This window comes from Mustela nigripes, chromosome 3, assembly GCF_022355385.1.
Source record: "Mustela nigripes isolate SB6536 chromosome 3, MUSNIG.SB6536, whole genome shotgun sequence".
Classification (NCBI taxonomy): domain Eukaryota; kingdom Metazoa; phylum Chordata; class Mammalia; order Carnivora; family Mustelidae; genus Mustela; species Mustela nigripes.
In genome coordinates, this window is record NC_081559.1 from 40,257,813 (window position 1) to 40,282,276 (window position 24,464).

Below are 24,464 nucleotides of genomic sequence, written 5' to 3' on the forward strand. Positions count from 1 at the left end.
AGCAGGGAGCCTGCTTCCTCCTCTCTCTCTGCCTGCCTCTCTGCCTGCTTGTGATCTCTCTCTGTCAAATAAATAAATAAAATCTTTAAAAAAAAAAAAAAGACATGACAGAATGACCAGGGAGAGTGACCTCTCAGTTCACCACTGACTCAAACAAAACTCAGTGACTAAGACAAAGCCAGACTCATAGTGTTTGTAGGATGACCAACAGTCCTGGCTTGATCAGGATTTTCTTTGTCTTTTCTTTTTTTTAAAGTTTTATTTCTTTACATAATCTCTACCCCAATGTGGGGCTTGAACTCATGACCCTGAGATCAAGAATTGCATGTTCTTCTGCCTGAGCCAGCTGCGTACCCCTCCAGTGTTAGACTGGGCTACCTCCAGGCAGATTAAGATGGTTGGTCACTTGGGTCACACACCACTTTCCTCTATCCTTGTGTATGTGCATCATAAATAAGATTCAGGAGTTAGGGTGCATGCATACTAAAGAATTACTATAGTGCTTTCTTCATGCCCATATAAGTGCGTATGGCTTTGTCTTATGTTGGTCGAGTTCATCCGCATTCCATCTTCGTAGGACCTGGTATTATTTAGCGCGTTATATGTAGTGTCTAATACAGTATTCCAGAAGTAGAAAGGTTGAGAAAGTATCATTGGATACTTTGGTTTTAAATTATTTCTCAAAACTTTATGAGTTCTTACATCAAAGCCATTCATTTTTTGAGAGAATTGTTGAAATTTCCAAAGCAAAATGTTAGTAGCTTTTGGGACACCTGGGTGGCTCAGTTGGTTAAGCAGCTGCCTTCGGCTCAGGTCATGATCCCAGCGTCCTGGGATCGAGTCCCACATCGGGCTCCTTGCTCAGCAGGGAGCCTGCTTCTCCCTCTGCCTCTGCCTGCCATTCTGTCTGCCTGTGCTCGCTCTCTCCCTCTCTCTCTCTGATAAATAAATTAAATCTTTAAAAAAAAAATGTTAGTAGCTTTCTATAGGCTGGGCATTGTGCTGAGTGTGTCACACAAATTGTTTCTTCTACTCCTCAGACTTGATTTGAATAGAGAGTAAAAATTTATTTTTTTTGATCATCACAACAACCATGTAAGTTAGATGCAAGTGTCACCCCCATCTTGCTGCTTGGGAAAGTGAAGCATAGAGGAGTTAAGTGACACCCCACGGCTGACAGCTAAGCTGGGATTTGAGCCCAAGGATTCTGGCTCCAGAGCCCACTTTTACACCCACATACACAAGTCAGGTCTATGTTGCTGGTAGATGGTTTCAAGCTTGGACAATTGGAACAAGGTTCTCATTAAATAAGATAGTGTTGGAAGGGGTGTGGGCTCAGCGGAGAGGAGTCTTCTAGAAGGTGCCATTTTAGGGAGGCTGGCTCATGGGGCTGAGCTGCCACAGGGCAGATTATTGGCAAAGAGGAGTGGCCTGGGGACAGAACTCAGAAACCCCAGCCGTAAAGCCTAGCCTGAGAAGTACACTCCAACAATTGACTGCATCCCCGGCAGGTGCCGTGCACATGCATGGAGGACCCCACATTGAGTCACCCACCCCTGTTCTCCCTTTGCAGTGGAGCAAGTGGCCAATGTGGTTCTCTACTCGAGCGATTATTATACCAAGCCGGTGGCCCAGGAGGAAACACAGTGAGTAGCTTCTTGGGTTTCTATTTCCGGGACAGCTCAGGCTTCCTTGTCAAGTTCCCCTTTCGCTCACCCTGAAAGGGAAGTAGGATGCTTCCCTTCCTTCCCCTTTTCTCACTTCAAGGGCTGCGAAGAAAGTTAGCAAGTCAATTCTGTTCTCAGTCGCAAGAGTTCCCAGAGATCTCCCTCACAAGAAATAATGGAAAAGAGAGAAATAAAGATTGAAATGTCACAGTGGGAACAGCTGGAACTTTCTCTTGCTCGGAATAAGTCCAGAGGCATCTGATATGACTTCTGGCCCCGGAGCAGACAATCCAATTGTCTGTGAGCCCAGCCAAGGGCTCTCTGTCTTTTGATTTGAAAATGTGGTACCAGGGACAGCCGGGTTCCAGTGATAAGTCACTTCTGAGCCCAGCGTCATGAACCATTTCTCTCCCTTCATTAAAATCGAAAGCCAAGGAATAGAGAGAGACCTGCCCAGTCCCGCTCCTTGCTCTTCATTCATACATAGGTTACACACAGGGGGTGACGCTTCCCCAAGAGGGTCACTCGGGCAGGTCTTTCCCTCTTTGTGTCACTGATGTGTCTGATGTTTTTTTGTATGCAAAAAACATCACCAGAGCTACAAGCAGGGGGCCTGTGAGCAAAGACAACCTGATTCAGCCAGAGAACATGACGTAAACTTTAAAAGACAATTTTAGAATAAACTATTACTCAAAGCAGATCTGGACCCGAGTTTAAATATAGGTCCAGAAGGGAGGGAGGCAGGAAAGAGCTGGAGCTCCTCGGCTGCTCCCTTGGTGCTGCTGGTGGGGGGCTATCTGAGGGGACAACTCAGCCAGGGACCATTTTCTCCTTTCATCATGGGGCATAGGCCATTATCTGGACTTCTTTTCAGCAATTCAGTGTATTTTGGACCAAAGGATTCCCAGGACACTGGTGACCAAGAGTGGGAGGCAGGGAGCCTGAAAGCTGAGCTAGATTGTGCTTGTGGGTCTCAGACCAGAAGCCAGTCTGGAGGCTGCAGAGCCCAAGGCATTGTCCCTGAACCCTGGGGCTCCCAGGACCCTGGGGCTCACTCCTGGGCAGTGTTTTTAGGGCTACTCCCTGCCTTCTCCTGGCTGGGTATGAGGAGGGAGGCTGCACCAGGAGTGGGGATACAGGCAACTAGCTGGCTGGCCGGGCCCTGCGGCCGTGTGGACAACTCTGGGTGCAGGTGTGGTGTGAGCCTGCTGGTGACCAGCAGGGCCAACCTCTGCGGCCTCCAGGAGTCAGGGATGCTCCAGACCTGGCAAAACCTTGCTGCTCTGTCCCCAGCTCCATTCCTGACTTGCAGACCCACAGTTTGGCACAGGTTCCCTGTGTCTGTCTAGGGCTGAGACACACAACACCTGACCAGTGACCCAGTGACAGGGAAGAACCAGGAGAGAGACAGAGCACCATGTGCTTTGAACAAAACCAGTCCGGTCTGCATGGTTCATGGAGGGCCCCACTGCACCCTCTTCAAACAGGTGGATCCTTCTGACAAGCAACAGCTCTTAGTGACAGGCCATTTCCAGCTGTGGCTTCTTGCTGGCACTGGCCGGAGAGCCTGCAGCCCACTGTGTGGTGGCAGGTGGAAACTGCTGTGATCCCCGACCCTTGTGTTAGTCAGTCTCATTTAACCCCACAGAATACTCTAGAAACTCAGTGACTCAGTGGAGGATGAGGGACTTGTTGCCAGACCGTTTTGAGATGTCACTAGTATTTCTCATAAGGCAAGGGCACCGATACCTGAACTATCTTCCCCGTGAGTCCGAGGGAACTTGGATCCTAGAACATGCTTGATGGCAGATAGCGTCTCATGGGACTGGTGGTGGCTTCATAGCCCTAAGAACTATTAGCCAAATATCCACTCTGCCTTTCTTCCTACAGAGAAAAAGTGCTACCAAACAGCACTCTGACCACGACACTGACACTGGTGCCCTTGCTGGCCAACAACCGGGAAAGACGGGGCATCGCCCTGGATGGGAAGATCAAGCATGAGGACACGAACCTTGCCTCCAGCACCATGTGAGTCCTCATAGCTCAGGAGATGAGCCCCCAAGACTCAGTGCACAGGTGGTGCTGGTCTGCCCCCTTCTCATCACACCCCCTGGGTTCACAGGCTTGCAAGGAGCCTGATCTGATGGCTGTCACTCCAGGCGCAGAGTGAAGACTCCGTGGCCCAGGCAGGCCCACGCTCCCTCCCCTGGTGTCACATGGTGGTTAGGGGAGTGAGCTCTGGAGGCGGCCTCATGCCAAACCCCAGCTCCACTGCGCACAGTCTGGGCTACCTTGGACAAATGACTCGAGCTGTCTAAGAACCTCGGTTTTCCTGCCCGTACAGTGTGGGTGCTGCCTTTTCTCATGGGGTGGTTTACAAGGATTACGGGAGACAATCCATGTAAAATGTGGGGCTGAGTACACAGTGAGTTCTCCAAAAATGTCAGCCATTACCTTCTAAAAATAGCATTAGTGGGGTGCCTGGGTGGCTCAGCAAGTTAAGCCTCTGCCTTTGGCTCAGGTCATGATCCCAAGGTCCTGGGATCGAGTCCCACATCGGGCTTTCTGCTCAGCAGGGAGCTTGCTTCCTCCTCTCTCTGCCTGTCTCTCTGCCTTCTTGTAATCTCTGTTAAATAAATGAATAAAATCTTTTTTAAAAAAATAGCATTAGCTAGTATAGTACCCTAAACACAGAAACTGAGTGATGCAGGGGCACTTGGCTGGCCCAGTCCGTAGCTTGCGTGACTCTTGATGTTGGGGTCATGTGTTCGAGCCCCGCATTGGGCATAGAGCCGATTTAGAAAATTATAATTAAAAAAAATAAATAAACTGAGTAATACAGGTGGCCTCGTGCATGATGGAAATGTCATTTATTCATTTCCACCAGGATAGGTAAAGAACGGGAGGTCCTGATAGCTGCAGGTGTCAATTAAATTTCAATGAAGCTGAACACGGCTCTGCTGACCCCAACTCAAAGAACCAGCAGATCTAGCACAAACAGGAGGGAGGCTTCAAGGTCAGCTATCCACTGCCACTTCTAGGCAGCCTTCGAGACTTCCATTCCTGGGACCCTGAGTGTTTGGGGGAGGGCTTGAGGCCCGCTCCCTGCCATCCCCCATGGGATGCACTCGGGCTCCCTCTGTGGCCCCACTAGGCCACCTGCAAGGGGATGCCTTCTGGAAGAGGTTTTCCTGCTTGACCTCCATGACCCTGTAGCTCAGGAACAGCTATTCTCCAAGACAAGAGTAGGGTCAGCAAACATTTGGCAGGAAGTGGAGTCAATGGATTTTCTGAGAATAATTTGCCAAGTTGGGATGTTTGATTCTAAGACACTTTGGTGAAGGTCTGGGAGGGTGACCGGCAGGCGCGTTGACACTAGATCAGTTTATTCCAGGGGTGGCCATCAAGACCCCAACAGTGGAACGCCACATTTGTAAAAATGCTGTGTGGTTTGTGGACTGTTTCACAACCGTGTAAGTCCTGCATACTTTTGTGAGGAAGGTGAATTTATAGTCATTTTATGAATGAGGAAATTGAAGTTCAGCCAGAAGGAAAGGCTTGACTAAGGTCACCTGGTCGGTTAATGACAGAGCAAAGGCCACTTTTAACCCTCAGTCCCTCCTTTGGTCCCAGCTTCAGGGCTGCCTTTCAGGGGCCTGGAAAGTGACAACCACAGCAGAACCCGTGTGTGTGTGTGTGTGTGTGTGTGTGTGTGTGAGAGAGAGAGAGAGAGAGAGAGAGAGTGAGAGAGAGAGAGAGAGAGAGAGATTGAGAGAGAGAGAGCGAGTGGGGGTACAGAGAGACTCTTCCATTCAAGGAAGCTGGTGGAGGGGAGGCTTACAGCGTATTCTCAGGCATGAGATGAAGCATATTCTCTCCCCCCAGCTCTTCGCCTCCATTCAGTACAAGTCAGACAGTCAAGCCTAGCAATGGGGTGGGGTCTCAAGCTTGCATCCTCCTTTTGTCCCCATTGATGTCCACCTCTCTCAACTGACCACGTCCCATGATTCCAGATAGAGGTATTTGCCTTCCCCAAGGAGCTCCAGGCACTAAGGAGCCGATGGAGTCTTTGGAGGGCATCGTGGCCCTGGGAGCAATGTCTAAGGTGCCTCCCATGAGAGGGATCCCAGGATGGGGTCATTGGGCCCAGAGCCTGCCCTGCACTCTCAGACCTTCTCAGACCTCTCAGCACAATCATGCCCTGCCTTCAGCCTGAAGCCTTCAGCTCTCTCAGCCATGTTTGTCTGTTGTCATTCACATTGTTCTAGCAAGTGTGTCATGGTGTTTTTCGGACCTTAACTCCTGTGACTGGGCATCCTGAACTACTTAATGCTCCTGCAATAGATGCCATATGAGATAATAATGTGTTAGAACACCCAGCACGGTACCTGTCAGACAGTGGGAGCTCAGCACCTGTTAGTAGAACCTGGAATGGAGTTTCTATGGGGAAAGTTAGGTGGCACTTTCTTTGGGGACACAGGCGATGGCCTCATGCACTACATTCATCCATTTAGACATGATTCTGGGTGCTGAGGCCAGAGCACAAAGGATGGAGACCTGTGCTGATGGCAGGTGGCCAGGAAGGTTTCACAAAGGAGGGTCAACTTCAACTTGAGGCCTTAGAGAACAGAGGAGGATGGCATTCCAGGGCAGGCTTGTGTGTGGTGAGGCTGGTGCACAGGAGACACTGGACCATAGCAGGGTGTGAGGTGGCAAAGGCAGGCAAAGGCCAGATCACAGATTGCCTGCCAGGCCATGCTGAGGCTTGACCCCTGGGGGCTTTCTGGCTGCACAGTGGCTGAGAGGTCAGGAAAGAGGCCGGGCCTATGGGAGGTAAGTTATTGAGATAATGGAGGCACAAAAAGCCTTTGGAGGACTCAGTGGTTGGCCAGGGATGGCAGGTAGGACAGAGGGAGAAGCGCAGGATGATGAGGTGGTGGGGGTGGGGGATGCATTTCTGGCTGATAAGCAGGTGTGTGAACATTACTGGAGACAGAGCAGGAAGAACCAGGAAGCACATTCTGCACTCTGAACTTCCGGGGGAAGTTGGGGGAATCCTGAACTCCAATGCAGGGAAAGGAATCCCCTTCCCTGACTATGGAAAGTTCTAGGACTGACAGCTTGGTTGAATTCACCAGTTCCTTAAGAAGATGCACCCATTATAACAGGCTTGTCTGGAATGAGGGGTTTTCTCATCCAGTCTCTGCTTTCTGCTGTTCCTCTGCAATTTTCCACTTTTCCTTTCTGTTTGAGCAGAATAAAGGAGGGCATAGACCGGACTGTTCTGGGCATCCTGGTGTCTTACCATATCAAAGTGAAGCTCACGGTGTCAGGGTGAGTGTCCAAGAACCAACGCTGTGGGCTCTGTCTTGGCCTCTCCCCTTCTGAACTCTTCCTTTCCTGAATGATTGGGAACCAGCAAGGTGGAAGGATCTACAAATTCTATGGATGACCAAGGAGAGTTTTGGAGAGATTCTGTTTGTCTCGTTGTTGATTGTGTTTGGTCTGACGTCACGTGGAAAAAAGTAGAAGGAGCAAACTATGAAATACGTTAGTTCTACTTGGCGGAAGTGCATGCCCATCCGCTCATAGGGTAGAAGCTGATACGCAAAAAAGGGAAATCCATTTGGTGCTACATCACACTTCAGGAAAGAAGGCAGCAGCCAAACAAATTCTCTGTAGATCTCCATTTTTGCATCTTCTATGATTCTAAGTCGATAAAGAATCCCCCCAGTTTTGGCTGGAACAACAAAGTAAAGCATGGGTTGATTTTACAAATTGTGTTACCCCAGTGTTTGTAGTTGTAGTGGTTTTCAAAGCGAGCAGAATTACCTTTGATTTTCTCCAAGAGGATCTAAAATGTTAGAGTTTCTTTTAGTGTCAAGATAAGTGAATAACAGGTATTTCACAAAGACTTTTATGGTTTATTCTTGAACCTCAGGGCTTAGACCTAAGGGATTCTTCTTTTTAGCAAATCCACTTGAGAAAGAGATGACATCACAAGTAGAGAGGAAGAGTCAAGTTGAATTTTATGGGATTGCAAGGATCCCATAAGCTGTGAGTGCGGAGTGTGCCTGGGACATGTCCATCTCTGAATAATGGGAAATAAGGTTGTAGTATCACTGGGACACTCACCAGCCCTGTTTTGCATTTGTTTCCTAGCTTTCTGGGAGAACTCACCTCCAGGTAAGCCTTGTCACTTTTCATCCTTGGTTCTCAATATGTCATAGGAAACCAATCTGGGGTTCAAGATAGTAACAGTGAAATCTGATTTGCTGACAGTTATGCTCAGAGGTGTTATGAAATGAGGCCCACTGCCTTCTGGAGGCATCTTGTGAATGTTGCCTAATTGATGTGAGGCTAGAAATGTTTCCTCCAGACCATAGCTGAGCCTCCCCTGGGTGAGGACACACACACACACACACACACACACACACACACACACACGCATGCACACACACTCAGAAAACTGGTCCACTCCAAGCAGCTGCCTTTGTGTCTGTGTGTATGAAGCTTACCATCTGAACCATTTCAAATGTACAGTGTAGTGGCATCAAAGACACTTAAAATATTGCGCAACCGTCACCGCTTTCTGGCTCCTTCATATGTTTACCACTGCAAAAGGAAACCCCGTACCTATTAAGTGGTCTCTGCCATTCCCCCTCTTTTCCTCACCCAGGGCCACCACTAATCTTTCTATCATGAGGGATTTCCCTCTTCTGGCGATTTCACAAATGGAATTGGATGGTATCTGTCTTTGGGCAACTGGCTTCTTTCACTGAGTACCAAGTCTTTGAGGCTCATCCATGTTATAGCCTGAGTCACTTCTTCATTCTTTCTTTATGGCTGAGTAATATTCCACGGTGTGGACAGATCATGTGTGGGTCCTCTGTTCAGCAGCTGGTGGGCATTTGGGTTGTTTCTACCATTCAGCTCTTGTGAATTCTAACAGCTGCCCTTTTTCAGATGGTGCCCAAGGCGTCAGGCCCAAAGCCACGTCCAAGGCAGCCACTGACCTTTCAGGCTCTGTCATCCTGGCTCTTACTGTCTCCCTTCCTGACACAGAACCCAGACCTCATCTGCACTTGGGTCTGGCCAGAGTGGCCCTGTAAACAGTTACGCTTTAACCAAAGCCATAACGTGGGTGAAAGAAGGAGTGACCCTTGCTTTTTTTCACTCCTTCCTTTCTGTTCTTCCTTGGTCCAGATTTGCTTTCTGTTCTCCGTCCTGAGTCCTTTCTTCCTTCTTTTTGTATAAATTCCAAGTCACCCTGAAGCGCTTCAGCTTCTGGAATTTGGAGTGGCGGGTGCTGCTCATTTCTCTTCTGCTCTCTAGCAATCAACTATGTGACTGTTGACAGAGTGAACACATAAAAAGTCACGTCCATTTTGGCAAGGTCTTTTATTTTTCTCCCCAAAACTGTCCCTTCGCCATGACTTTACCTCTCCTCTACCCACCAGAGCTCATCACTGGACCTAATAACCAGAAGGAAGGGTAATGAGCCTACGAAACTCAGCAGTCTCCGCCATGCCTCAGTGAAGTTTCTGGACCACATTCCAGGGAATACATTTAAAATTCCTCCATGACCACTTCCTGATTTCTGGTTTGTTTTGTTTTGAATCTCACTGAATCCTCTTCCAGCTGGAAATCTCTGCAGCCGCTGCTCTGTTCTGTGTGTTTTATAATCCCGCGTGTCTTCTCACCCATCTGTGTTCTCTTTTTTCCAGTGAAGTGGCCTCTGAGGTGCCTTTCCGCCTCATGCATCCCCAGCCCGAGGACCCAGGTCAGTCACGCATTGTCTTGGCTTTCTCAAGTCATTTACTGCTTGCAGATTTCTTATTTATTCATGGCTGGTCGTTCCTAACCATGGCCCCAGTGGCATCGCCAGGTCATGACTTGTCATCCTCACCATGCCCCAGGCCAGCCCATAGAGGAGTATTCATCTCCTCAGTCACGAGCCACAGGCCACCTTCATTCAGCCTGTGGATGACAGAGCATCACTGCTCTTGGACATGGACTCCCTTGTTGGGTTTTATCAGGGATGATTTACAAGCAGAAGCTCTGGTGGGAATAGGACTGGATTGAGATTTAAAGAAAGATTAGGTGCAAAATATATCTGAGAGGCTGAGGCTTTTGGATTTCATTTGGAAGCATTAACAGGCATTCATAAGATGAGTATTTTTGACAGTAGCGATTATGATGAGAATACAGAAAATACTAGAGGAAAGGGTCAGGCCAGGTTCCTGACGCTTTGGTTCCTTTGGATTGCGAACCCTCTATAGTTATAGAAACAAAGAATACTTCTAGTAAAGGTGCTATAAACATGGCACCTGGCTGGTTCAGTTGGAAGAGCATATGACTCTTGATCTGAGTTTGAGCCCCATGTTGGGCACAGGGATTATTTAAGAAAAAAAAAGTGGTATAAGCAAGCAAGATTCTTTTTTTTTTTTTTTAAAGATTTTATTTATTTATTTGACAGAGAGAAATCACAAGTAGATAGAGAGGCAGGCAGAGAGAGAGAGAGAGGGAAGCAGGCTCCCTGCTGAGAGCCCGATGCGGGACTCGATCCCAGGACTCTGAGATCATGACCTGAGCCGAAAGCAGCGGCCCAACCCACTGAGCCACCCAGGTGCCCCGCAAGCAAGATTCTTATACTTTATATAGCTTTTTGTATCTTGATCATTAACTGACCTTTAAGATTTTTTGTTTGTTTGTTTGAGAGAGAGAACATAAGCAGGGAGGAAGGGCAGAGGGCGAGGGAGAAGCAGACTCCCCACTGAGCAGGGAGCCCGATGCATGGCTCCATCTGAGGATCCCGGGATCATGACCTGAGCCAAAGTCAGATGCTTAACCAACTGAGCCACCCAGGTGCCCTATGATATGACCTTTAAATAATAGAATGAGTCCCCCTATTCATTTTGGGTTTGTCTCAAAGTATTTTTCCAAATATTTTGGATTCAAATAGTCAATGTACTTTGGGGGAAAAGTAATCTGGCCACATTTTTTTCTTGTTTGTATCTGGTGGTATCATTCAGATACTATTTTTTAACTATGTGAGATTGAGATGCATTCTGGTCCCTTTCAAGGACATTTTAAAAGAATATTTTAAACTATGACCTGAGGCAATTGCCATCGTTTATGCCAGATTGTTTTCTGGAGCTGTGAACAGACTTCGCAGAAGTGGGGCTCTTCCTTTTCTGGGTATGACATTTTCATGGTCCATCATCATGGCCCTTTCATTGAACACACCACCATGCCAAGACTAAATGATGATCTTGTGTTCTGGGAGATCTCAGGGAGAAACGACAGATCACCCCATGGCCTTGAAATTCTGACTTCCTGAGATTTGAGTCACAAGACTTCCATTCACAGCAATGCTCACAACTTCCCTGCCTAGTTCAGGGCTCTGAGGCCAGACAGGTAGGCTAAGCAGAAATGGCATTAAGTTGTAGCTAAGAAACTGCCAGGGCCTGGGGTCAAGTCATTTATACCTAATAGGCACTAAAGAAATGCTACTAAATTTTTATTATCCGCTGTCAAGAGCATCCACAATGGAATGCAGGTGCTGATTTGATTCTCTTTCTGGCTGATGGTCCCAGGTAGTGTAATTATGCCGGCATGTGGGAGCCCAGGATGGGTCCTGCCCCGGGGCCCCTCTCTTGATCTCCTGTGGTTGGCAGCCCACATAGCCACCTCCCTCCCAGTGCCTGAGAGACGAGCCTCTCCTTCACTCTGGTACTCCTAAAACACCCTCTGGAGCTTTTCACTCAGCTCTTGCTGGCACCCCACTGAAGGTTATGGGACTCTACTAGGTGGGTAGAAAGCTGAAGGAACAAAGGAACAGCAGAAAAGAACCACTCAGATGAATAGCAGTTAATCAGGGGCTGTAAAACATACCTGAAAATATAAGCCAACAACAACAACCCAATGATCAATGTGTTAACAGAGAAACCAAACCCTGAGGAGCCTGGGAGTGGTTCCCCAGCTTGAGTGCACCCCCACCCCCAGCCATGGTTAGACGTCCAGTCCCAGGACTCGCCCCTTGTAAGTGGGACCTGAAGCTGTGAGCTGGTCTTGGAGGGTGGGTCGCAACTCCACCTAAATAAAATCCAAAGGGAGAAACACTTTGAAAAGAGAAGGCATCCCAGAGGTGAGGGTATGCCTTGTTCTGGTTGGGGGCGGTTGAGGGTAAGGTGCTCTGCAGAGGAGCCCAGGGTTCAAATGTGCAGCGAGAAAGGCTCTGGCAGCTGGAAAAGGCAAAGAGGCAGGGAGCACACGCAGTTGTGAAATGCACATATCTAGGCTTCTTTTCCCTTCAGCTATAAAGTCACCAAAATAAGAAATTTTCCAGGTGCTGAGAGGGCACAGGGTGGTTCAGTCTATTGGGTGTCTGACTCTTGATTTCGGCTCAGGTCATGATCTCAGGGTCACCAGGCAGAGCTCCTTGTCAGGCTCCCTGCCTAGCGTGGAGTCTGCTTGAGATTCTCTCCCTCTGCCCCTCCCCTGACTCACATGCTTGTTCTCTCTCTCTCAAAAGAAAAGAAAAAGATTTATGCCGATAATTCTCTCTCTCTCTCTCCTTTACCATGCTTACAATTACAGCAAAGGGAAGGTGAGTCATTGCCCTGAGCTTCCCCGGGTTCTCTGACTTCCTCCTCGGGCAGAGACCCCCTTTGGGGTCTTTCTGTATATACTGCATGCTCTGAACACCTCAGAGTCTTCCTTCTGCTACCTAGTACTATGGCTTGTGCACACACTCGCGGGTGCATACACACATACACCTGCATGTGCACAAATATGTGTACACACATAGACACACTTGGTTATACTGGGCATGTGTGTTTGCTCTGTGGGTTCCTTCATTTTCTCTTCTTTGTGTTTGTTAAAGAGATTTGACATGAAAAGCTGTGAGCAGAACGGCTTGGTCCCAGGCTCCATCCTGCAGGAAAATGTTGGTTGGTTCCTCTGTCGCAAAAGGAAGACCACCCATCTTGCCTTGCTTGCGATTTCACCGCAAGCTGCCGAGAGCATGCCACGATCGAAACGTTCTCTGCTCTGTTTCAGTTTCCAGGATGAAAATTTGGTTTTCGAGGAGTTTGCTCGCCAAAATCTGAAAGACTCAGGAGACCCCGAGGAAGGGAAGAAAGACCAGGAGGCCGGGGATGAGTGAAGAAGATGCTGGGAATCGGGGTGGTTCACAGCCCGGATGAGCCACGCTCCACAGTTAGCCCTTTAGTTATGCTAAATACCAAAGTGTGAGTCTTCTCCACAGAAATAAAGTTTGTTCTGCTGTGATCTGATTCAGGCTGGCTTGTTGAGGGGGCTGAGTGATGTCACTGACAAGGAAGCTGCAGCTGTCAGGGTCCTGTGCCTCAAGTAGGGGAGGGCAGCATCTAGAAAGGGAGCCAGACCGGCTCAGCACAGGCTTGTGGAGGCGGGAACATGCCCCAGGTTTGGTGTGCTCACCGGTGGAGCCTAGAGCACCCAGGGATTTCTCCAGGGGTCCTGGGGTAAATTGCTTCCCTGCAAACATATGGTGGCAGGGGGGAGGCAGTGTTTCTAATGACATAGCCAATCTTAGCTCCACAGCCCCCCAGGAGCCTCCTGAGATGAACAGGGCAAAGGACAAATGTGACCAAAACACTCTTCATTACTAATTTAACTTTTGGCCCAAGTCCCTGTTTGAGCTCTGGGATGCTAGTTAAGTTGCTTCTGAAAGCAAGCCATGAAATCAAATTTGACTAGCTTAAGGGGAAACAGGGAGTGCCCTGGGAGGACCTTGGAGGGGCTCAGAGAACAGAATTAAAGGAAAAATTTGAGTAGCCATGGCTGAGGTGGGCAGGGATCAGAAGCTCCCGGGGCTGCCCAGGAGCTCAGGGTCCCGCCCTCTGGGCAGCCATCTTCCTGGAATGTGGCCTCTCCCTGGATGCCCTCAGTCTTGGGGTCTCTGGTTCCAGTGTGCAGGTCCTGAGCAGGAGACTCTGGCTGGCCCACCTTTGGTCAGATAGATCAATGCCCTGTGGCCAGTGAGGGCAGCACCTGGCCCCAGGAATGGTTTGTCTTAGAAGAGGAGGCTCCTTGGTTTGAGGATCTTCACAGAGCCTGGGTGTGTATGTATGAGGGGGCAAGGCAGCTCTGTGTCAGGCAGGAAGGTACAGCTGAAGGGGAGATGGCACCAGGGCCCTGTCCTTCAGAATCCCCTTCCTGGCCTGCGGTACTCGCCAGTCTTGGCAGCTGGACCAAAGGCCACAGAGGGGTCAGGGGAAGCTCCGATACGCTTCCTCTAGTAGCCTCTGGACTATGCTTCAGGGGAGGAGGGACAAAGGGCTTTGCAGAGTTCTGCACAGGTCAACCCCCTCACAGAAGGTAGGAGGGTAAATGAGAGGGGACATGGGTAGGGTGGACACTTGGGGTCAGGTCTCCGGGACCAGGAGCAGGGGCAGAGAGAGCAGGACAGCCGCATGCAAGTCCATGTCCACGCACATGAAGGCTCCCACACCTGGGGTGGTTCGGCAGGATTCCAGACTGGCTTGTGTCTTGGGGACTGGGATTTAGGCTAGAGGCTCCACTTGGCAACGTTGGACATGATCCCCTCGACACGAAACAAGGTGTGGAGTTTGAGGCATTCTGATACTGACAGGGATGAGGATTCATTTCTGGAGAAATAATAATAATAATGATAATAATATAGGCAGAAGACTGGGCCTTTGGCCTGTGGCTTGCAGGGTCAGACACAATTTCTCCTTGGTGTTTTCTCCAGTTCCAAGGGAGCAGTGCCACTCCAGCCCATGCCCCCTCTCAGGAGCCTCAGGAACGATCAGGGCGGCAGGCTGCTCTGGGGATGAAGCCCTTCCTCTGTTTCCGCCCAAGCCCACAGGCCAGCTGTGGTTGGCTCCCGCCCGAGATCCTGGGCAAGCCGGGCACTGAGGGAGTCCACCCGGCAGTGCCTGGTGAGAGGACCAGCCTGTTGGTTCCTGCATTGCTTGACCCCAGGACATCCTAAGTCAGGGTGGATGTTAATGGGCTTGACCTTTGGAACTGTGTGGATTAGAGCTGGAGATAAAGAGCTGGAAGGCCAATCTGGCACACCAGAGGTCCTAATGGCCCTTGCCCTCCAGGTTATTTTGGGACCAAAATGGCCCACGCACAGACTTCCAGGTGCTGGCTAGAATATAGCTTGCAGCTGGTCAGCCTGGAGAGGATGTGGGGGTGGGAGCAGGAAGCCAGCAGCCAGCTGCTCCGAATGGGATGTGGAACCTTGCTTGGGCTGGGCCTGCTCTTGTATGAGTCTCTCCTGGCATGTTGTCAGGAGGCTGGGTGTTCGTGCGCAGGTCGGATGTGTGGCCCCGGGGGTTCCTGGGTGGGTGCACTGGAATAAACGGGGCACAAAGGTATTGAGAGTGCTGTGCGGAGGGAGTGGTGGCCGGGAACGTAAGACAAAGTTCAGCAACCAGCAACCGAAGGGTTGGAGAGGAGGAATCCCTCCTACTTAATATCAAGCACCTGCCTTGTGCTGAAGGCACTTTACTCTTACATCTCATCATGAGAGCCACGCTCGTAAGTGGGGCCTGTCACAGCCATTTGTTTGATGAGGAAAGTACAGTTCAGAGACCTTACATAACTTCCTGGAGGTCACACAGCTGGTGAGAGTCAGAGTTAGGACCTGAACTCCTGTTTCCCTGAGTCTGTCATCAGCCCTTTGCTCCCCTTCTGGTTCTGAGACTTTGGGGTCTTGGAGGGGGGAGGTTAGCACTTCTGACTCAGCAATGGCGGCCCTTAAGTTCTTTTTTTTTTTTTTTTTTTAATTGAAACGTTATGGAGATAATTTAGATTCACATGGAATTGTAAGGAACAACACAAAGAGATCCTGTGTTTTCCTCAAGGGTAACATCTTGCACAACTAATGCATGCTATCCCAAAGGATATGGACCTGGTACGGTCTGCCCATCTGCTTCTGATTTCCCTAGTTTTACTTGTACTTGTGAGTGTGTGTGTGTGTTTAGCGAGCTACAAATTGTCACTGGTTAACTTCCTTTTAGAGAGTCTGTTTTCTCCTCCCTGTAACACTTCTCACTGCTCCCCTCCCCATTTAAGACTACTGCCTTCTTTATGGTTTACCTCACTAATCCTTGAGGGACCCCAGTGGGCATGTTTGGAAATGTAATGGGGGTGGTTTTTGGTTGTCACACTGCCTGGGGCCAGGGAAACGATATGTCACACGCAGTGAAGAAACGTCCCACTCCAAATGTCGATCATAACCCAGGTCCAGGGTAAAAAATAAGATTATTCCCATGTTTTGAAACGCATCATGTCTTCTAACGGAAATGGACAGGAGATGCACACACTTCTGCGTTGCTAAGTGGAGAAGGATTAGGATGTGAAGTGTGTTATTAACGCCACCTTGATATGCCCTTAAGGTGGGGTAAACTCAGGGAGGCGCACATTGTTCGAGATGATTCACGGCGTGAGTCATTCCATACAGAAGCACTGGAGGGTATGTGCTCTTACAGGCAAGGCACTTTGGGGGAGATCTCCAAGGGAACAGCACTCGGCAGTCACAGGAGAACAGAAAGCCTTCTCCGCTCATCACAGCAAATACGCCCGAGTTAGGTTTCTCTGGTTCAGGAACATAATACGATTCTTAATGAGTCTAATGCTCTTTTAAAAAATACACTTGTTATTTTCGAGGGGGTCTGAGATTTCAGGGAGAGTTGTGCAGTTAGGACCATGAACTCCTCCATATCCATCTCCCCTAGTGACAAACGTCTCATACTAGGATGACACACCCACCATACCTCGTGAATCCATAGTGACACGTGACAAAGCTAAAGCCCAGTCTTTATTCACATTTCCTTAGTTTTTACTGAATGTCTTTTTATGTTCCAGGATCCCACATGACATTGAGTTGTCATGTCTCGTTAGGCTCCCCGTGGCTGGGACAACTTATAGGACTTTGTCATGATTGCAATATACTTTTATCCAGCCACAGAGGCTGCCTCGCAACTCACGTTCCTGTCTCTGGCTTTTTGTCTCTCAAATGATGGGTTCTAGAGCCCAGACGCCCCCTGAGCTTCTGGCGGGTGGAGGCGACAGGTCAGTCAACCACCTCTCACTCAGTTTGTTCCAAACCAAGTTTATCTTCATCTCCTCTAGGTCTACCTGTGGTCACTGGGGCAGCATTCCCCTTGAAAGCCATGTCTCTGGGAGACATCCCGATTTATCCTGCTCCTTAATCTCCTGACTAGGAGCAGCTGGCCCCTTTTCTTCCCACCTCTGCTGAGTCTCACACGTGTTACTTCCTCTTTCCACCACCAGGACCACTGCCTTGGTTGTGCTCCTAATCAAGCATTGCCTGGTTTGCTTTTTAATACCCTGTTTCTAGTCTTTTTTCCTCTGGATCATTCTCTGTCCAGATACACTAGTTCCTCTGCTTTAAACACCCTTTAGCGGCCCCCATGCCAAAAGATGCAGTTTTTGCTCCTGAGAACTGCACTGAGGTGCCCTGGGTCCAGCTGCAGCATCGCACATTCCCGGCCTCCTCCTCCTCCCCTCGTCCTCAGCTCAGCAGCTAACTTGCCTGGGAGTCTTTCACCTTGTGTTTTCTTGGAAAATTCCCTCTGTCCCCTCACCTTTCTGCTCAAATCTCCAAACTCTGCTGGGGTCACTTCTCTGGAGAGACTCCAGACACCCTTAAAAAGAATGAACTCTTAGTTCCCCTCCACTGACGTGTCACACTCTTTATAATTCATTGATGCTAAATGACTAACCTCCATGGGGATGCAGGACAGGCTCTCCTCAGTGCCCATATTAGTTGCTTTGGCTGTCATCACAAAGGACCACAGACTGGGGGTTTCAGCAGAAATTTTTCTCACATGTCTACAGGCCAGAAGTCTGAAATCAAGATTGGCAGAGTCCGTTTCTTCTTCAGAGTTGACAAGCCTCTTTCCTTGGCTCGTAGATGCCATCTCTGTGTCTCTTCACATGGTCATCCTACTGAGCCTGTCTGTGGCCAGTAGGATACCAGTCATCCTGGATTATGGCCCATTCTAATGGCCTCATTTTAACTTGATGCCTTCTTTAAAGGCCCCATCTCCAAACACAGTCAGGTTCCGATGTTAAGAATAACATCTGAAGGATAGTTAGGACTTCAACGTGTGACTGTTGGGGCGGATAGGAGCACAGTTCAGCCTGTAACAGTCCCTTCTCTCCTCTTGCTTCCTACTAGCTCCTTCAGGTCGAGCTTCCTGGGAAGGCTAGCCTAGAAGCATCAAGAACTTTGGAGTCTCAAGGCCCAGGTCCAAACTCTATCTCTTTTCCACTCCTTGGAAGAGGTATCTATCTGAACCTCAAGGCCTAGCGAACTTGCTCTGTGGGGCTTGTGTGAGGATTAGAATCACTGGTCAGGGGCTGCCTGGGTGGCTCAGTGGGTTAAGCCTCTGCCTTCAGCTCAGGTCATGATCTCAGAGTCCTGGGATCGAGTTCTGCATTGGGTTCTCTACTAGGCAGGGAGCCTGCTCCCTCCTCTCTCTCTCTCTCTCTCTCTGTCAAATAAATAAAATCTCTCTGTGATCTCTCTCTGTCAAATAAATAAAATCTTTAAAAGAAAAAAAAAAAAAGGATCACTGGTCAGTTTGTCTGGTGTGTCTGCCCCATGGTCAGCTTATGAGAGCCATAACTACCTCCATATGATGATGGAAATGTTCTATACTGGTGCTGTCCCGTGTGGTAGCTGCTAAGTCACACATGGCTGGCTATTCTGTATTTGAAATGCGGCTAGTGTGACTGAGGAACCGAACTTTTAATTTGAATTAACTGGAATTGAAACTGAAGTAGCCACATGTGGCTAGTGGCTATAGCACTGGGCAATGCATGGGGGCTCTGGGCCTGTCCCAGTGTGTTCCTGCATTAGGCCCTGATAGGCCCTACCCTGGATGTGAGTACATTTCCCTGGTCATGTCCCCATGCTCGATGGGTTCACTTGTTTTGCCTTTGGAAAGTGTCACTCTGAGTAGTGGGGGTCAGGGCATGTTGATGGGCGGGCAGGCCAGGGGCCACTGAGTCTCCAGCAGCAGCCCTCTGGGACAGCAAGGGGACGGTCATGTAGCCCCCTAAGGATTTGCCCCTCTTACCTGTGTAGCAGCGAAAACAAGTGTACTCTTCTGTGCCCTCCCAGGAAGGCTCCACCTACCCGGCTATCATCATCTGGCACTTCCTGGCTAGCCCAGGGGGCCTCACCCCACTCACCTATGCCTCCTGCCTCCACCTACAGATCACTCCCTTTCTGAGTCCACTTCTCTATCTCTGTGGCCCCTCCTAATGATTCAGGGCAGCCACCTGCCCTGATTACTTCAAAGGCTGGATCACAGGCCCCAGCTTTGTGACCCAGCCCTGCCAAGGGCTTCCTGTTAATACTCAGGACTAACCCCTTTATCAGGTTTACAAAGCCCTATCTGACAGGCCGGCCCCCGTGCTCATCCCTTCTTGCTATTTTGCTCCCTTCAGGCTATGTGCGACTTCCGTTTTCTCCTGGACACTTGTTCTTTCTCGCCTCCGGGACTTTGCCCAGCCTGGTTCTTCCTCCTAGAACACCACTCTCCTGTCAGGGCTAACTCCTGCTAGCTCCTTGCTTCTCTCAGGCATCATTTCTCCCGGAAGCCTTCCCAGATGGAGCTGGGTATCCCGTTCGGGCATCCCAGACGCCAGGACTTTCTTCTTTCTTTCCTCATTCCTGCATGCATCCATCCGCTCCCCATTGTTTATGGTGCAACTAAGTACTAAATGCCAGACACTGCTTTAGACGCTGGCGACACGATGCAGGGCAAGACAGGACGGTCCGCGTCTCCTGGAGATCACTTATATTCTTGAACGGGAAGACTAAAGATTAAAAGAAAAGTGAACACAGAGACAAAACACCACACAAATTGTGTCCTAGACGGAAAACAACAGACGTTAAGACCGGGGGCCAGGAGACATGGAGTAGGGGGGCGGTAGCGGCAGACGGGCCCGAGCGCGGCTCCGTCTGCGGCTGCGCGCGCGGCCGGCAGGGGGCGCGGCGAGGCGGTGTGTGGGCCCGCCCAGGCCCTAGACCCGCCCCCGCCCGAACAGGCCCCGCCCTCCAGACCCCGCCCCCGGCCCCGCCCCCGCCCGCTGTGCGCGCGCTGGCCCGGCAGCATGGCGGCGGCGGCGGGCGCCCCTCCGCCGGGTGCGCCGCAACCACCTCCGCCGCCGCCGCCTGAGGAGTCGTCCGACAGCGAGCCCGAGGCAGAGCCCGGCTCCCCGCAGAAGCTCATCCGCAAGGTGTCCACGTCGGGCCAGATCCGCCAGAAGGTGAGCCCGCGGCGGCGGCCCGGGCGCGCGCCCCTCACACCGCGGCAGCCCGGTGAGGCCCGCGGCCCGGCCCGAGAGCCGCCCAGGCCCGGCCCTGCCCGGCCCGGAGTCCCACCGGGCGCCGCCGTCCGGGCGGAGCGCACCTCCTGGGGTAACGGGCCAGGCGCCCCGCCCCGCGCCGGGGCTGAGCGCGTCGTCCGGGCGGGGCGGCGGCGGGGACCCCGGGCCGGGGGAGCAGGTGGGCTCCGGCTCCGCGCGGGGCCGAGCGGGTGGGGCGGGGCGCCGGGACCAGGGGCGCCCGCCGCGGGTGGGCCGCGAGGAAGCCCCGAGCTGCAAGGACCGGGAGGAAGCGGAGGCCTAGAGGCTGGGGGCGAGCGCACCAAAAATGGGGGCTGCTGGCCGCGCCCCGCGAGCGCACGCTCCCCTAACCCCGGGTTCTGCTCTTTTCTGAGGACTGACCCGGTCATTTCCCGCTGGGTGCCCCGCAGACTCACCTGTGGTCCCCTGGGAAATCCAACCGGACTCGGCGTGTGGGGGCTCTTCCTTGACTCGCATGTGTTTTCGTGCCCTTAAGACCAGGGATGCGCGTTCTCTGACCGGCTCTCCCTCCCTCTGGGGAAAGCGGGGAGAGGGGGCTTTCCCTGGCTGCGCACCCGCTGGGCACCTAACTCGGCGGAGAACTTCCAGACGCTAAATATTCGCTGCAGAAAGACGCATTTCCTTTCTGCGGGAGGAAAGTTGCGCCCTTTGTTTTCCCTTTGCGGTTCCCGTTGCAAACTGGTTATGGTTTTGGCTACAGGTGAGCCCTTGCTGTTAGAACACGGCTGCCTGGGGCAGGTGGCTGGACAGGTGGCAGAGGGCATGCTGGCTCTGTGGGCAGCCCCGGCCGATCCAGCTGGCACAGACTCTCTCATTCTGCTGCAGTGCGCTTCTCCTCCGGGGCCAGTTGGGTTTAGCTGACACTTTCACTGTGGGAGCCATTTCTTGCTTTACCCTCAGTCAGCCTCTGATACTTGCGATGGGGGTAATCTTGGGTCTGAACGTGTTACAGACGCGTTTATTGGGAAGTGTTCCAGTTATTCTGCAAATAGGTATTGGACACCTCCTTTTTTCCAGTCATAACGGTAATAGTAATAATTATAATGAGAGTAGTTCTTCAGCGCTTACCAGGCAATGTGCCAGGCACTTTTCTTGGGTTAACTTTACAGCATTCTACATGTGCTATAACTCATTTAGTACTAGTGAGAACCCATAGAGCTGGGTGTTACCTATCATCCCCATCTCAGGGGTTTGGAAATCGAGGTGGAGATGTGAAGTGACTTGCCCAGGGTGTTACAGGTAGGAAAGGTGGATCTGGATTTGAACCATGGTCAGGATCCTAAGATGGACAGTAGCAGTCTGGATCTTAGTCTATAGGAGATGGACATCTATGAATGTGACAGTATGACCTACTAAGTCCTGTGGAAGCTCAGAGGACACCTACTGTGGCATGTGGGGGGGGCGGTGAGTCGCCTTTAAAACAGTTCTTGAGGGAAAAAGTTTGCCAAGCTAATTGGGGAAGGAAGCATTTCCACATAGTTGATGCATATTGACACATACTGTATCTAAAGGTTTAGGCACACCTGGGAATGATCTGAAGGTGAGTGGGTCAGGTTGAGAGGAAGGAAGAGGCTGGAAAGGTAGATTGGGCTGGATTTTTAAAGGGCAGGCTGTGGAATTGGGTTTTTGGCCTTGGGCAAGAGGGAGCTGCTGATGGTTATTCAGAGCATGGGAGTGACCAGTCAGATGTGCTTGTAGGAAGATCTCCACATAGCCATAAATGATATTAAGAGTTGCTCTCCCCTGTTGTTTGGTCCTGGATTCTTGTATGTGCCCAGTGTGGGGTAGATCATGGGATTTACAAGTGATTAAGATTAGATCTCTCAGAGATTCCAGTGTTGTCCAGAATTCTGTTCTTTAGGAGGTGTCCCCCCCACCCTGAAAAAAAACAAACAAACAATAGCTGCTGTACCTACCAGCTGTTCTGGTTGAGGAGGAGTGATGGGTAGCGTGTTAAAAATACACCCTGAGGATTTGAGTTGCTGAATACAGTCACATCTGCTGTACAAATAGCTTAAGGCTAATTTTTTTTTCATGTTGTTAGAGATTGTCTGAATGTGGGAAATGTGAGGTTTTCCGTGTGCAGTAGCTCCCCCCAATTTTTTAAAGCAGATAAGCCATTCAGAAAATTGCTCTGGTATATGTGGTGCATAAGAGAAATATCCAAAATGGTACGGGGATCATTTGGGGACTAAACAGGAAAGCTGAAACCACTTGAAGTATTTAAAACAGGGAATGTGGGGCACCTGGGTGGCTCAGTTGATTAAATGTCTGACTTAGACTCAGGTCATGATCTCAGGGTCCTGGGATCAAGTGAGTCTGTGTCTCTGAGTTGGGGCTCCCTGCTCAGTGGGGAGTCTGCTTCTCCTTTCTGCTCCCCGCCCCTCCTGTTCCCCTCCCCGCTACTGCTGCTTGTGCTCCCACATGCTCTCTCTCCTTCTCTTTCTCCCTCTCAAATAAAGAAAAAAAATCTTTACAACAGAGGGAATTTAATGTAGGGGAGTGGTTGTACGAGTGATTGAGAACCGAGAATGTAGATAGTGGCCAGTGAAGCAATCCAGAGATGAGGCAACAAGTAGGAAACCACTGTCACCCCTGAGTTTGGAGGACAGAGGGAGGAGGGGGCATTTCCGACCCCAGGAGCAACTCCCACCTGCCAAGAGACTGAACTGCCCAGGGTTGTCTGGTGGGCCCTGGTGCCTTCAGAGGGCACAGCTCCTGCTGGAGTCTTACCCCAACCCCCTCTTGCTTGGGAAACCCGGCCTGTTAGGGGTCAACCCCTCTGCAATTTGGAGTAGAGCAAAGGATCAGAGAATGGAACTGAGGACAAGTTTTTGAAATACCAGTCCAGTACAAGCTAAGAGCTGTCTTAATGGAAAAAGGAAGGGAAGGATTTTATGACAGTGCTTCTCAGATTTTAATGTTCAGGCGTATCCCCTGGGGATCATGTTAAAAATGCAGATTCTGGTTGAGTAGGTCCAGGATGGGGCCCAAGAGTCTGCATTTTAATCAGCTCTCAGGAGATGCTGCTGCTGCTGCTGGCCCATGGACCAGACTTTGAGGAACAAGTCCTTATGACATAGGTGTCAAGAGATGCTTTCCCAAACCCCAAAGAAATCTTTAGTTTATAGGTTTTTTTATAAAACTTCTCCCCAAGGGATGTCTGGGTGGCTCAGAAGTTTAAAGCTTCTGCCTCCAGCTGGGTTCATGACCCCAGGGTCCTGGGATCCAACCCCGCATTGGGCTCTCTGCTTAGCAGGGAGCCTGCTTCTTCCTCTTATTCTCTCTGCCTGCCTCTCTGCCTACTTGTGATCTCTGTCTGTCAAATAAATAAATTAAAAAAAAAAATCTAAAAAGAAAAAAAAACTTTTCCCCAAGTCTTTAGCATTATGAAAACTTGATGAGTGGAGATTTAACATGGTCATTTGTAGTAGTTTAGCATTTCACGCTTGTCTGATATTTTCCAAAGTTCCAACTGTGCCCAACAAACACATTATTTCATTTGTGTTTCCTAACTGTAAAGTGCAATAGTGACTCTGTAGGACCTCCTAGTTAGAGTGGAAAAAGAAGATGGGGCTAATACACCGGTAGATTAATTAGCATATTATAAAGTATTCTGAAATTTGAATAAAGAACAGTGTGATTCTGTGATGCATTATCAGTTAAGATAGAGTTTCCTCTATTTAAAGAAGTTACATTTTTTGCTTTGTGCACAAAAGTGCTCATATTCCTGATTTCAATTTTTATTTATTTATAAAACATATTTATTTATTTGACAGAGAGAGATATCACAAGTAGGCAGAGAGACAGGCAGAGAGAGACGGGGGAAGCAATCCCAGGACCCTGAGCTCATGACCTGAGCTGAAGGCAGAGGCCTAACCCACTGAGCCACCCAGGTGCTCCCCTGATTTCAAATTTAAACAAAGCATTTTTCCCATTGTGAAATGAAGACTAGCAGACATTAGACAAAATGTTTACGTTGTAAAAGACTTAAAAAAATAGCTTTATAAAGATGTAGTTCACACACCACGCAGTTAACTCCTTTAAAGTGTGTAGTTTAGTGGTTTGTAATATATGCACAATTGTGCAACAGTTACCATAGTCAATTTTAGAATGTTTTCATCACCCCCAAAGAAACCCCATAACCATTAGCATCCGTTCCTCATTCCTTCTCAATTCTCTCAGCCTTAGACAACTGCTCATCTACTTTCTGTCTTGAGGATTTGTTGATTCTGGACGTTTCACATATATAGAATCATGCAGTACATGCCTTTTGTGTCTGGCTTCTTTCATTAGCGTTAAGTGTTCAAAGTTCATCTGTGTTGCAGTGTGAGCATTTGGATTATTTCCACTTTTTGGTTGTTCTGGATG

General features: G+C 49.9%; 2 protein-coding genes across 6 annotated transcripts in view; both read left to right on the forward strand.

Moving 5' to 3' along the window:
- Positions 1 to 13,253, forward strand: part of SAG (S-antigen visual arrestin) — a 35,142-nt gene extending 21,889 nt beyond the window's left edge. Inside the window, exons 10-16 of one of the 2 annotated variants that reach the window (XM_059392721.1) lie at positions 1,574 to 1,646; positions 3,558 to 3,695; positions 6,924 to 7,001; positions 7,830 to 7,853; positions 9,395 to 9,450; positions 12,270 to 12,279; positions 12,732 to 13,253. In XM_059392721.1, the coding sequence (XP_059248704.1) occupies positions 1,574 to 1,646; positions 3,558 to 3,695; positions 6,924 to 7,001; positions 7,830 to 7,853; positions 9,395 to 9,450; positions 12,270 to 12,279; positions 12,732 to 12,837 (485 nt within the window). In that variant the 3' untranslated portion in view covers positions 12,838 to 13,253. The remainder of the gene's footprint in view (positions 1 to 1,573; positions 1,647 to 3,557; positions 3,696 to 6,923; positions 7,002 to 7,829; positions 7,854 to 9,394; positions 9,451 to 12,269; positions 12,280 to 12,731) is intronic. The other variant, XM_059392720.1, reaches the window with a different exon arrangement.
- Positions 13,254 to 19,825: 6,572 nt separating this feature from the next.
- The window catches only part of DGKD (diacylglycerol kinase delta), a 113,978-nt gene continuing 109,339 nt past the window's right edge, over positions 19,826 to 24,464 (forward strand). For all 4 annotated transcript variants that reach the window (XM_059393744.1, XM_059393746.1, XM_059393745.1 and 1 more), the window contains exon 1: positions 19,826 to 19,994. In XM_059393744.1, the coding sequence (XP_059249727.1) occupies positions 19,839 to 19,994 (156 nt within the window). In that variant the 5' untranslated portion in view covers positions 19,826 to 19,838. The remainder of the gene's footprint in view (positions 19,995 to 24,464) is intronic.